General features: G+C 34.1%; 1 protein-coding gene across 3 annotated transcripts in view; it reads left to right on the top strand.

Moving 5' to 3' along the window:
* The window catches only part of LOC131165358 (prefoldin subunit 1), a 36,194-nt gene extending 24,286 nt beyond the window's left edge, over window positions 1-11,908 (top strand). For 2 of the 3 annotated variants that reach the window (XR_009139551.1, XM_058123072.1), the window contains one exon: window positions 9,414-9,799. Coding sequence is in view for 1 of the 3 variants with exons in the window: in XM_058123072.1 (XP_057979055.1) it covers window positions 9,414-9,527 (114 nt within the window). In the remaining 2 variants the exon portion in view is untranslated. Of the gene's footprint in view, window positions 1-9,413; window positions 9,800-11,420 lie in introns of those variants that run through there. The other variant, XR_009139550.1, reaches the window with a different exon arrangement.
* Window positions 11,909-13,589: the final 1,681 nt, after the last annotated feature.

The following is a 13,589-nucleotide window of genomic DNA, read 5'->3' as shown; positions in this document are numbered from 1 at the left end:
TATGGAGCTTCAAATCCATACTAGTCCTAGCCCTGCCGAATCTTGTCCCTTGTTGGTTCTCTGCAGTCCCTACATTAGCCTCGCAAATCACTCCCAACATCTTCAGGATCCAAGCCAGTTCTTCCTTTGCTAGCATGAAGAATGAGACGAATTCGTAGCGTATTTTGTAAAACAGCCATAGAGTCTAGCTGAACCATTGAGAACACTTTCCTCTCTATTTTGAGGTAATCGAACTCACCCATCCTTGATTCGAGCACTTGTAGGGGCCTTAGGCAATCCAGGAAAGTCAAGAGGGAAGGATAAGAGAGGACCAAAGTGAACAGTAGAATGACGGAAGGAAGTAATGTGAGACTAGGGTTTGGCTTGCAACCTGTTAGATGACCGAGAATATCAAAGTCATTGCATGGGGTTGGGAAGGTGTAAACAATCATCAGGGAAGGGAAGCAATTGTCACGAGGTGTTAGGGAGGTAGTTTCAATGGAGACAAGTTGTCAAGGTAAGAAGTCAAAATCTCAGAGAGAGGGATGTGATTGTCACGACGGTCTTTGCCATCATTGGTGTTCAGTTCGAACTTAGCAAGTTTGTTGAAGGAAGCTGGATGCTGAAGGTAACTAGAGTCAAAGCTAGAGTTTGCGGATAGGATGGATGATTGACGACAAGAGAGGCTTACAATGGGGCTAGGAGGAGACATGAGGGTGAAGGCCGCCATGCTCGAGTGGTGGGTCTTTTGACCCCCATCTCCTTCTTACCGCAAAAGTATTACAAATTAACTAAATCCCCCGTCTCCACATCTTTCATAATTTTTTTTTATAAATAATCATCTTCTAAAATAGAATATATTAAAAAAAGGGCATCCTAGGCTACAAGGCTCCAGCTTTGTGAGGTAGGGGGGAGGTTGTCACGGTTTTTGCAGCCTTAACCCTGCTTTTATACAGAAGGATTGTTTCCTTAGACTCAAGCCCGTGACCAAGGGGCAACCTTACCGTTGGTCCAAGGCCCAACTTGAAAATATAGTATATTAATGTGTGAAAATATTATTTCAACCAATGTTTTAAAAGGCATAATTGAGGATCACTTCAAGACAAGGCATGCCTAAAAAGCCTTGAGGCATGGTTTAAAATGCCAAACTCCAAAACAGAAAATGCATAATATAGCATTGCTTTTGCATATTGCAGCTATTGCTTAATATGTGCAGCTTTTGTGTTTTTAGCTTGAGGCTTTCACATGTTAGGTTTGTGAATTTTAGTTAGATTTGGTTTGTTAAACTAGCAATGCTGCTTTTTCTTTCACCCTTGCTCGTCTTCTATCTTGAAACTCTTCCTATTCTCTTATTTTAGTCATGATAGTGATATGTCGCTGTGATGGAGTCCTCCATGTTGAATTGTCCAGATCAAAGGTTGAGGGTAGAGAAGGTTGGGGAAGAGGATTATGTGATTTTATGTGATAAGATTCAGTTAAGGAATGTTGGGTGAAAATGTCTTTGTCCACACTGATCAGTGGATTATTCATTGTTTGTCTTCAGTTTGGATTCGTTTCGATAGATTCGTATAGGATGGAGAAGATTTAGCTAGATTGAGTATTTGGTAGGGATTAGACTGATCCAGACAGAAAGTTTCTTGAAGTGGATCTGGATTCTGGTCTCAAGAGGCAAGGGTTATTCAATTTTTGTTTTAGGGGGCTTTGCAAGGTCATAGTTGGAACATTACAAGGGTTTTTGGGGTAGAAGGGCTTTTGAAGGAAAACCAAACAAGTGGTCATAAGGATGCATTGATTGGAATGGGCAGTTTAAAGAAGATAGTTCTTTGCTCTATTCTTTGTGTTGTGGAGGGTCCCTTGTTGGGTGACTTGGATTTGAAAGAAAATTAGACAAGTGGCTGGAAGGACCCTTAAATTCAAGCAAACAGTATAGGGAAGATAGTTTGCTGCTCTGAGAAAGCCTTGTTGTGTGATCGGATTCTTAGGACAGCGGTGAAGGATGACCTTAGGTGTTTTGATTTGAAAGGAAGGAAAGAGGAGTTGGTGGCCCTAGGTTGTGTTGGTTCAAAAGGAAGGGAGGAGAAAGGTAATGTGGGCTTGGGCATGGTTGACTGCTTTTGAGTAATCTTGGTCATATCAGCTGTGGAGATCTATGTTTGCAGTGGTTTTGGATCTGATCTGTATTTGGACCTCACCTTTGATATACAAAGGCCAAACATATGCTGGAGTGGCTTTAAGGGATTTGGGCTGCTTGGATGAGGAACCTTTAGTCACACCTTTCTTAATTATGAAGCTCAACAAATAAGGCTTTGAGCAGCAGGAAGGTTCGTTCCAGGGCATGGTGAGGCAATAGTCAAGTTAGCACCCATGTGAAAGTGGGTCTTCACCGAAATAGAGGTAGGAGGAAAGCTTCCCATCATATATATATATATATATATATATTTATATATATATGTATATATATATTTATATATATATGTATGTATAAGCTATATGTTCTGAGAGCTTTGGAGGAGCAAAACTGATTTGGGGACCAGGAATAGTCGACCATAGAGGAGCAGTGTTTTCCATTTCTGATTGGCTACAAAATCTTTCATTTTTTGCTAGCAATATATTTATTATGCTATATTATTACAATATTTTTAACAACATAATATCATGCTATTGTGTTATAATATTGTATGATATTGTTATTATGTTATCATATATATATATATTGAGAGAGAGTGAGAGAGAGAATGTTTTGGGGTTCAAATCTTATACATAGTTACCTAGAGGAGTGTAGGCATTAAGGGAAGGTCCCTTTGGGGAACTATGTATGAGATTTGAACCCCAAAACATTCCCTCTCTCTCTCTCTCTCTGTATATATATATATATATATATATATATATATAGAGAGAGAGAGAGAGAGAGAGAGAGAGAGAGAGAGAGAGAGAGAGAGAGAGTCTAGATATTGTTCTTCATATTTGCATGGGTGCTGCCACCATTCATTTTTTTCCCCAATAGGATGTGTGTCTATATAGCAAATAAATGCCTAGCATATTTAGTAGATATTTATGCTATCCACAGTCTCCCCAGAGAAGATGCCCTTAATATTACAGAACATTAAAAGAGTACTTAAGGTAGCTTTGACATGTCATTGTGCTATTGCTAGATATATTTGCCTTTTCTCATTTCTTATTTGTTTATGCTGTTAGTCTATGTGGCTTGTTATGGTTTTATTAATTTGTAGCCAGATGGTCATGTTCTTGTACGAGATTATGCCATTGGAGATTTTACTCAAGTATGCGTCCTAATTCCCCTTCCACCTGGAGGAGGGTGGGAATCAAGGAAAATCCTCTTTAGGGAACTATGTATGAGATTCGAACTCTAAAACATTCCCTCTCCCTCTCTCTCTCTCTCTATATATATATATATGTATGATGATAGCAGGGTTGTGTTAGGTAGCTGATAGCCAGCGTAAAACTTTGTTAGATATTATTATCATGAATTCTTACCAAATTTACTTAAGTCAAGGGTATAGACCAGGTTAGTATAGAAGGGAGAGGGTTAATAAGTAAGCACAAGAAACTAAGCTTAGATTAGCAACTTGGAATATAGGGACTCTTACGGGTAAAAGTATGGAAATAGTGGAAATAATGTTGAGAAGGAAAATTAACTTAATTTGCCTTCAAGAGACAAAATGGGTAGGTGAGAAAATCAGAGAAATTGAAAAATTAGGATTTTAACTTGCACATTGGAAAAGAGAAACATAAAAATGGGATGGGATTTATTGTAGACAAAGACCTAAAAGATAATGTAGTAGATGTTTAAAGAATGGGGAATAGGATCATTAAAATCTAGATAGCGCTAGGCTTGGAAATAGTGAACATCATTAGTGCATATGCTCCCAAAATTGGCTTTAGCATAAAATCTTAAAAGATAATTTTGGTTATATTGAGTACTTGCTTTATAAAAAGAGAAGAACACTTAATAACTTTCAAGAGAGAGCATAATAAAAGTCAAATAGATTTCTTCTTAATTGCAAATGAGGATCATCTATTTTGTAAGGATTGTAAAGTTATCTCAAGCAAAAGTTTGACTACACAACATAGAGTCCTAGTATTAGATATGTATTAAAAAATGGAAGAAAAAGAGTAACATAAATCAACACAAAAGGATTAGATGGTGGAGCTTGAAGGGAGGTAATATAGTAAAATTCAAAGATAAAATGATTCAAGATTGGATTGTAGGGGATAATGTAGATGCAAACACGGTTTGGAATAAAATGATTAATTCTATCTTAAGGGTAGCAAAAGAAGCTTTAGGTGAGTCCAAAGGAAGATAGTTGGACAGTAAAGAAAGTTAGTAGTGGGATCAAGAAGTCCAAAAAGTTGTTAAGACAAAAAAAATTAGGTATAAAATATGACAAAATTGTAGAAATATAGAAAATGTTGAAAAATATAAAGAGGCAAGAAAAAATACAAAAAAAAAAAACTAGTGAAGCTAAACACAGAGCTTATGATACTTTATATATTAGACTAGATGAAAAAGAAGGAGAAAAAGACATTTATAAACTTGCTAGAGTTAGAGAAAGAAAATGTTAAGATTTAAGTGATGTAAAATGTATAAAAGATGAGAATGATAATGTCTTAACTAGAGAAGAAGACATAAAAGAGAGGTGACGAAAATATTTTGATAAGTTGTTTAATAAAAATCAAAATGAAAGATTGAACTAAGAAGTGACAAATGAGGAGAAGACTAAAAATAGGAGAGTTATCTGCAAAATTAGAATTCTTAAAGTTAAGATGACATTTAAAAAGATGAAAAGCGGGAAATCTATAGGACCAGATAAAATACCAATTGAAGTTTGGAAATGTTTAGGAGATGAAGGAAATATTTGGTTAACTAATCTATTCAACATTGTTATAAAAACTAAAAAAATGTCAGAAGAATGGAGGGAAAGTGCGTTAATACCTTTATACAAAAACAAAGGCGATATTCAAAACTTAATAACTATCATGGAATTAAGATTATGAGCCATACAATGAAATTTTGAGAAAGGGTAATTGGACATTAAAATAAGACTAGAACGAGAATTTTAGAAAATCAATTTGGTTTTATGCCTGGGAGATCAGCAACATAAGCTATTTATCTTTTAAGAAGCTTAATTGAAAAGTTTAGGGAAAAGAAAAGTGACTTGCATATGATTTTTATTGACCTAGAGAAAGCTCATGATAGAGTACCTAGGGAAGTTCTTTGGTGGGTCTTAGAAAAGAAGCAGGTTTGTAGTATATATATTAAGGTCATTAAGGATATATATGATAGAGTAGTGACAAGTGTTATGACTGTAGGAGGAGAATCTAGAGATTTTCCAATCACAATAGGAGTACATCAATGTTTTACTTTGAGTCCTCATTTTTTTACTTTAGTGATTGATGAACTTACTAGGAATATTCAAATGAGATCCCTTTGTGTATGTTGTTTGCAGATGATATCGTGTTAATTGATGATAGTAGGAGCGAAGTGGAATCTAGCCTAGAACTTTGGACATCCACATTAGAGTCTAAAGGGTTTAGGATAAGTAGGAATAAGATATGAAATGTAATTTCAATAATGTAAGTAGTAGTGGAAAGAACATTAAACTTGATAATCAAGAGATTAATATTACTGATAGATTTTGATATCTTGGATCTATTATGCAAGCGGAAGGGGAAATTGAAGAAGACGTAGTACATAGAATTAAAATAGGTTGGGTAAAATGGAGGAGTGTGTCAGGTTCGTTGTGTGATCGTAGGATACCCTTAAAATTAAAAAGAAAGTTTTAAAAAACGGCTATAAGGTTGATTATGCTTTATGGTTAATAATGTTGGGCAACGAAGAAACATGCACAAAAGGTAAAAGTTGCTAAAATACGAATGTTAAGGTAGATGAGTGGTATAACATTAAAAGATAAAGTAAAATAATGAGCATATACTCAATAATTTAGGCATAACATTGATTGAAGACAAGATAAGGGAGGGATGACTTAGATGGTTTGGACATTTGAAACATGGTCCTAGTAGAGCACCCGTGAGGAGGAGTGAGTTAGCTATTGTTTTTAGGATGAAAAAGTGTTGAGGTAGACCTAAAATAACTTGAAATGAAGTAGTGAGGAATGATTTAATAGCCCTTAATCTAATAGAGGAAAACATTCTCGATCGGGTGAATTAGCAAAAAATGATTCATGTAGCTGACCCCTCCTAACGGGACTAAAGGCTTGTTGTTGTCATGGTCTTAAATTTCTACGAAATTGTTGAAATTTTCGATTTCCGTTACCCTCGAAATTGAAATGGTAGTTGATTTCCGTATTGCATAATTTTCGTCAAAATCTCAATGAATCATTCGAAATTTATTGAAATCTCGAAATTTTAGCGAACTTGGCGAAATTTTAACTATACAATGAAATTTCGTCAAAATTCAAATGAGACGTTTAGGAGTGAAGTGAAATTTCTCTCTTAATTTATTTTATTTATTTTATCGAAATAAAAGATTATTACAAGTGCATTTGAAATTATATGAAAAAATAAACTTACAGTAACATTTTATTTAACCATTCATGTCTAAATTATCATTATTTGTATAATAAATACTATTTAAATGATTTATGAATTTCATTTGTATTAACTGAATATGTTTAATGCACATTATCTTACAAATATGTTTGATACACATACTATTTTACAACTTTTCCACCTCATACAAAACATAGATGTATTTAATTTGTAATATATTAGTCCGAAAACTTATATTATTATGTTTGTTAACCATTTCTAAAGTTTCACAAAGAACTCCATGCTTTACTACTAATTTTTTTTTTTTTTCAAATCGAAATTTACGTCGAAATTGAAATTTCCGTACTTTTGGAGCTTTGAAATTTGAGTTGAAATCGAAATTTAAGACCTTGGTTGTTTTATGTTTTTTTTTTTGGAAAAAGTAAGGCTTCTTGTTGTTTATAATTAGCATCCTAACTGATACTCTTAAGATATTGAGAAATGCCATGGATTATGGTATATCATCTTTAGTGAATTTCTTGTTGTAATAGAGGGTTACAACGATAATCTTTGATTCAAATGAGACAAAATCCACTAGTGGTTATATTTTTACCCTAGGAGGGGGTGTTGGCTTTGGGAAATCATCTAGACAAATTGTTACATGGCTTAGTCTACCATAGAGTCCGAGTTGATTGCCTTAGAGATGGCAAGAACTGATGCTAAGTGGCTAAGAAATTTAGCATATGCGTTTTTATGGATGAAACTAGTTACATTTGTGTTTATGCATGTGATTTCCAAGCTGCAATAACTTGTGCAAAGAATAAAATTTATAATAAGAAAAACAGGCATATACGCCTATGACATGATGTTGTAAAGTAGCTGCTCAGTAAGGGGTAATTTCCCTACATTATGTGAGCTCAGAGATGAATTTAGTAGATCCTCACTAAATCACTAGGTATAAAGCTAGTGTGGGACTCATCAAGGGAAATGAGGCTTATGCCTATTACCAAAGGTTAAGGATGATGGTAACACGTCCTATGTGATTGGAGATCCCATGAAGTAGGTTCATTTGGGTAAATAACAATTCATCAGTTGTCTTTGTATGCTCTATCATTGAATTTATAAATGTCCATTCCTATGGTGAGGATAGCGCAAGTATGGTGAGGATAGTGTAAGATTGCCATGTGTGAGGTTGAGCACTTGCTCTTAATGAATTTCATAGCCCTTATGAGTGGTCTGTTTAATTGCAGTGCATATTTGATGATTTCAGCTATATTAGTGTGGAGTGGGGCCGCTCCTATGTAATCTTAGGCAGCTTTGCTAGAACAGTCGTGAAATCTAGGCTCTCGCATGCCTTATGTGTGCCAATTCACATTGAACAACTAAGCTTAAGATTGTAATGTGGATGGTAAGATTGTTTGACTTACAATAAGAATTATGGTTCATAGAACTTTATGTTTCACCATATTTTCGTGGGTCGCATCGTATCATCTTAGGTCTGGTTCATAGACAAAAAAAGGCACCAGATACGATACATTACATTCTAGTTGGTTAATCCAGATATTCTTTAGTCTTTTGAAATAGAGGGGGATTGTTAGTATTTTGTGTGTAGATATTTCAAAAGCCTGTTATACTTCTCTCCTCTAATAGTGGTTTAAATAATTTATTGAGTTTTATTAACTGTTATAAAATCGGTTATGACCATTGTTATTAACCATTTCTATTTTTTTTTTAATAATAATTGTTTATACATATATATGTATGAAGGTAGAGATATATAAGTATGTAACTGCGAGTGCTTTCTTCTTCCTCACAAAACTATTCTCTTTGAAAATCTTTTTGTTGCTGGTCCAATCTTGATTTATTTCTTGTGGCTATTGCTGAACTATATTTGTTTGGGTTAACCAAGCCATGTTGTTCTCGTCTCTCCATTGTTGAATGCATGCCAATTGGAAGGGTTGTTGTATCTTGGGAGTAGGCGCCAACGAGCCTCCTGCACTGTATTGGAGGGGTGAAACGTTCTCTAGGGATAGTGCTATGCAGGCCCCAACTAATAAGTTTCCTTGGTTTTATCTTTTGCATTCATTTTAAGATTCATTTTTCCAACAAAACTTGCCGTGATTATGTAAATTACATTGAAACAATGTTCACTTTGCCATGTATAATATGCTACAAGTTGAAATTCATTGACTAATTTGAAATTAATGTTGTTCAACCATTCATGAAATTCATACTTCTTTTTGATCTCTCTCTTTTTTTTTTTAAAATTTAAAACTATATTGGGTTATTTTTGTTCCAAATGATTAATATTGGGTACATTTTGGTGCCAAAAAGTTGGATGCTCGAGGATATCAAAGATTCTTGGTGATGTGAGTGGGTACTAGATTCCCATGTTCCGCGAGAATATCACATTCCAACGGCATTTTGGATTTGTCCCTACACTGGGTATCCTGTTTGTCGAACTCAAATTCACTTCATCGCAATTTGTCAAAAAAGCTAGTGAGGAGGATAGCACATATTAGATGGGCCCTGAAGGTTTTGAAATATTATAATATTATGATCACCTGGTGAGACTCAAATCAGTTTGTCTGCAGTTGAGGAGTTGCCATTCATATACAAGAAAATTGTAGTACTAAATTTCATTTTTTATTTTTTATAACAGAATTTACTGTATGTTTCTTGTGAATTTGGTAGGGGATTAGTTTCCATAAAAACAAATTAAAAATTTCACAATTTTTTTATTTTTATTTTTTTATTTTTTTTCCACTATATCATATTGGTTTTTGCAGGAAACTGCCGAGTTATTATTATCTTCTTAATTGATACCCAAAATCTTAGTTCCATATTCTTAAACTCAACCAAGCATTATGTTAGGCTGTCCAATGTTAGAAATGACCTAATGGTGTATTTGGGCAAATGTGCAGACGTCCAAGGAGTACTTGGAGAAGCAGTTGGGAGAGGTGGAGAACAACCTGAGGGAGCTGCTACACCAAGATCCAACTCTTGCTCGTCAGATTATGTCCATGACAGTTGTGTAAAATCTTGAAAATTTTCAGCATTAATCATTTACTCCTATTGCATGTGTTTGTTAAAAAAAAAAGAAAAAAGGAAAAAAAGGGATGGGATCTCCAAACATTGTGCGCTCAGCTTGCTTTCTTTGTTATTTTACATTTTTTTATGCCATGAGTTCCCTCTTTATCATTGATGCAAGCTTGTCATTGATTGGGACACTGGAAATTGAGCTCCATAATGTTAACAAAGGCTGCATTCATGCCAATTATCATAGAAAACTTAGATATATTTACTATTTCAGTTCCTGAACATTATATTAGAATATGCATAATCTCTGGATTTTAAAATCTTCCGTCTCCAGCCTATTTGGTATTGTTTTTATTTTTGGTTTCTTGTTTTTGATTCTATACAATGAAAAAAATAGATTATTACGTTGTCAATTTTCCGTTTCTATTTGTGGTTTTTAGCTATTTGTGGAAAAATTGAGAACTAGATTTTACGGTTTTGATTTGTTTCGATAATCAGTTATCAGATTGTAGTATTCAGAATTAATTATTTATTTTATTCATATTTTCAATAAAAACAAAATGCTCCATTCGTGTCTAAATCCCCTTTCTTTTTTCTACAGTAGGGGAGTGTGCATTGCATGTGGTACTGTGTTTTCCTGTTTCTATTGGTGGTTTTTAGCTATTTGGGGTCGAACTTGAGATTTCAGGGATGACTCACACTTGCCAAAAAGGGTGTGGGGAATATTATGCTTTTAAGGAGTTTGGCTATAGGGTTTTGTATGAGATGTATCTAGGTTTGACCTTGAGTAGTTTCCAAATTATAAATTATGAATTAATGTATGCTCACATTATAACATAAATTTTTTTTGATGAGGATGTATAATTGATATAAACCTAAATAGGAGTTACAAAAAAATTTAATTCAATTATAATTAGTAGATTTGTAGAAGTTTAATATAAATATCATTAATTGATAAAAAAATTAAATTACAAATTTACATTATAGTTTAAAAATAGTAACAATTTGATTTTTGTGCTAGTTTTAAAATAATAATCAACTTATTAATTACAAAGTTACATGATTGTTTCAAAATTTTAAAGTCGCATTATGAATTAAGTTTTTTGGTGGTAGATTATGCAAGTAATTAGTCTCCCACACTCAAATTATTTGAAAACGCTTACACAATTAATTTATTGTAAAACACATTTTAACTGTATATTAAAATCTGTAACTCTTTTCCTTATATTTGGAGTGAACTAGGATTTAGATAAGATATAATAAAAAAATGTATTGAAATTTATTTAAATCCACTTAAATCCAAATGGAAGGTTAGAAACTCCCAAACACAAAAAATTTGTATGATTCAATTTTAAATTTAATTGTGAATAATTATGAAAAAAATTTAACCAAATTCGTGGAAGCCTTAAAATTCATGCTTTTGAATTTGAAAGATTGGTTCAAATGACTTCTCACATATTTCTTTCCACCAGCTCCCATTTTATGTCTTGCACACATTTAGAGCTACACAAATTTTGGTATAGTGATACTTTACAAAAATTATCAGTGTCTTCTATGTGTGTAACATTTGCTCTTTTATAAAATTAATTAATTTATTTTTGAATTAATTTTTTTATATTGCTTGGTGATATTTAAGATGTTAATGTACTAAACACATCAACTAACTCCATTATTTCATGACTACTTGCAACTCTTTCTTAGTGTCTATTTTAGGGTGTTCTAAAATATACACACAAGAATTACTGTCATGGGCTGGACGGCATGTTACTCATGCTTGTTATTTTACATCATTTATTTTCTTCCAAAAACTTAAATCATCCTCCTTTTCTAGTTTATTTTTTTTTTCTTCTTTATAAGTTTCATTTTATACTAATTTTTTTTGGATAACTCAGGAACTCTGACCACCATCGCGCTACTTTGGACATTATGACGTGACACCAAACCCGAGGGGGTGAAGGCCGCCTGCCCATTGACGCACCCTTGGTAGTTTACCGGTGCAATGCTTCAAGGCAGAATCGAACCGATGACCTTCGGGTCACCAAAGTCACAAGTCGCCCTTACTACTTGAGTTGACCGACTGTACCCTTTTATGTTGTTGATTTATTATAATTGCCCCTTTGTCATTCAAAAAAGGAAAAAAACCAGTTAATTATAAAAATGAACTAGAATCCCTCCAAGGAGAGAATTCAAGAGTTGGTCCATTGAGCTACTTAATTATGTATTAGCGCATAAAATTTACATAAAAATTTGGAAAATATCTTTTATTATTTTCCTGGATTTCTAATCCTTACTTTGTGCAAGGAAGCATGAAGTTTGGATCTTAAACATTAATTTGTGTGGATTAAGCTTAATAAGTGTTTATATTGTGATATGTGGCTCATATTGTGAGTGAAAGACATGCACAAAGTGAAAACATAGTGAAAAACAGTATGCTGGTATTTGTTGAGGAAACCATCGATAGTTGCCCTGTATCCGTCAATAGTTTGACTCGGGAACCCAGCGTAGATTTTCAAATTTGAATTGGGACGTTAGGTTGGTTGGGGTTTGGAGGGAAAGCTTTTGAGAAACCTTTATATGTACGTTGTATATGTTGTATTTGTAATGATGTTCGTGTATTTGATACAAGATAGTAAGAAATCATTGCTGATTGCTCCCGTGGATGTAGGCATTGCCAAACCGCGTAATTCTTTGTGTCTTTGTTATTACTATCATATAATTTGCGTGATTGTGTTGTTTCTGTAGTACTCATCGTTGAGTGTTGCGTTGTAAGATCATTTATTCCGTTGTGCATTCGATTTTCACAACAAATTAGTATTAGAGCATTGTTGTAATGACTTCTCGAATTTCTTCTGCAAAGTCGATGTCGTTAAATTTGATGGAACGGGAAACTTCAGTTTATGGTAGAGAAGGGTGAAAGATTTGTTAGTGCAGTAAGGTATGGTGAAGGCCTTATACGAAGTTCAACCGGAAAGCATGGATGATACAAATTGGAAGGAATTGAAAGCAAAGACTTTAATGACTATCATATTATGTTTGGCCGATGATGTGCTGTATCACGTCATGGAAGAGGATTCTCTTGGCTGTTTAGTAGAAAATTGAAAGCCAGTATATGTCTAAGTCTCTTACAAGTAAATTATTTCTTAAGCAAAGGTTATATTGGCTTAAGATGGAGGAAGATTTGGATTTGAACCAACACATCAACACATTAATTCAATCGAATCATAAGTGATTTAATACAAGTTGATGTGAAATTCGAGGAAGATGACAAGGCACTGATGCTATTGAATTCCCTACCTACGTCTCACATGTATGAAAACTTGGTTATGACTCTAACATGGGGTAAAGAAACCCTGAATTTGGAAGGGGTAACAAGTGTATTGCTAGGCTTTCATCAAAGAAATAAGGTTAGTGATGAAATTTCATAATGTGAAGGGCTTGTGGTGAAGGGTAACCATGAACGTGGGAGAGGAAAAAATCAGGAATACAATAGACCCCTATATGAATTTTTAAACCTTTTCTAATATTATATTAGTTTTTGTTACATAGTGGGAGTGGTTTAGACTACTAGACACTTGGGATTATTTGGGTTCATGATAATTGTCCTGGAATGCTAGCCTTGGACAGGTCTGAACTCGGCTCCACAAATAGCTTCCGGCTAAATCATGTATATGATCTCAAGAACAGTGGACTCGAACCCTCGACCATGCGGCGGACCAAGCCCAAGCCTTACCACTTGAGCAACTCTAAGGGGACACTATTATTGTTGGTCCAAATGCATATATTTATAGTTCTCTTTTGACTATTCTAATGGTTATTAATTTTAAAAATTTAGGAAATGGATAGTTGTGGTTGATACCATAATTATTCAAAATTTTCAGAAGATGTCTTAAAAAAGGAGTCTTCTAGAAGTTTGTGTATGCCTTACATAAATTACTCTTCTTATATGCGGATGTGTTTGTGCGTGTATTACCTCCGTGATCAGAAAACGTCAGTAGGAGATGTGGAATTGTCATCTCTCCTACATGCCTGAGGAGAGGTTGCTTAGGCATCCTTTACACATA

This window comes from Malania oleifera, chromosome 10 (assembly GCF_029873635.1).
Source record: "Malania oleifera isolate guangnan ecotype guangnan chromosome 10, ASM2987363v1, whole genome shotgun sequence".
In the NCBI taxonomy this organism is placed as follows: Eukaryota; Viridiplantae; Streptophyta; class Magnoliopsida; order Santalales; family Ximeniaceae; genus Malania; species Malania oleifera.
The sequence above is the reverse complement of the archived record's forward strand: the minus strand, read 5'-3'. Positions and strand labels throughout refer to the sequence as shown.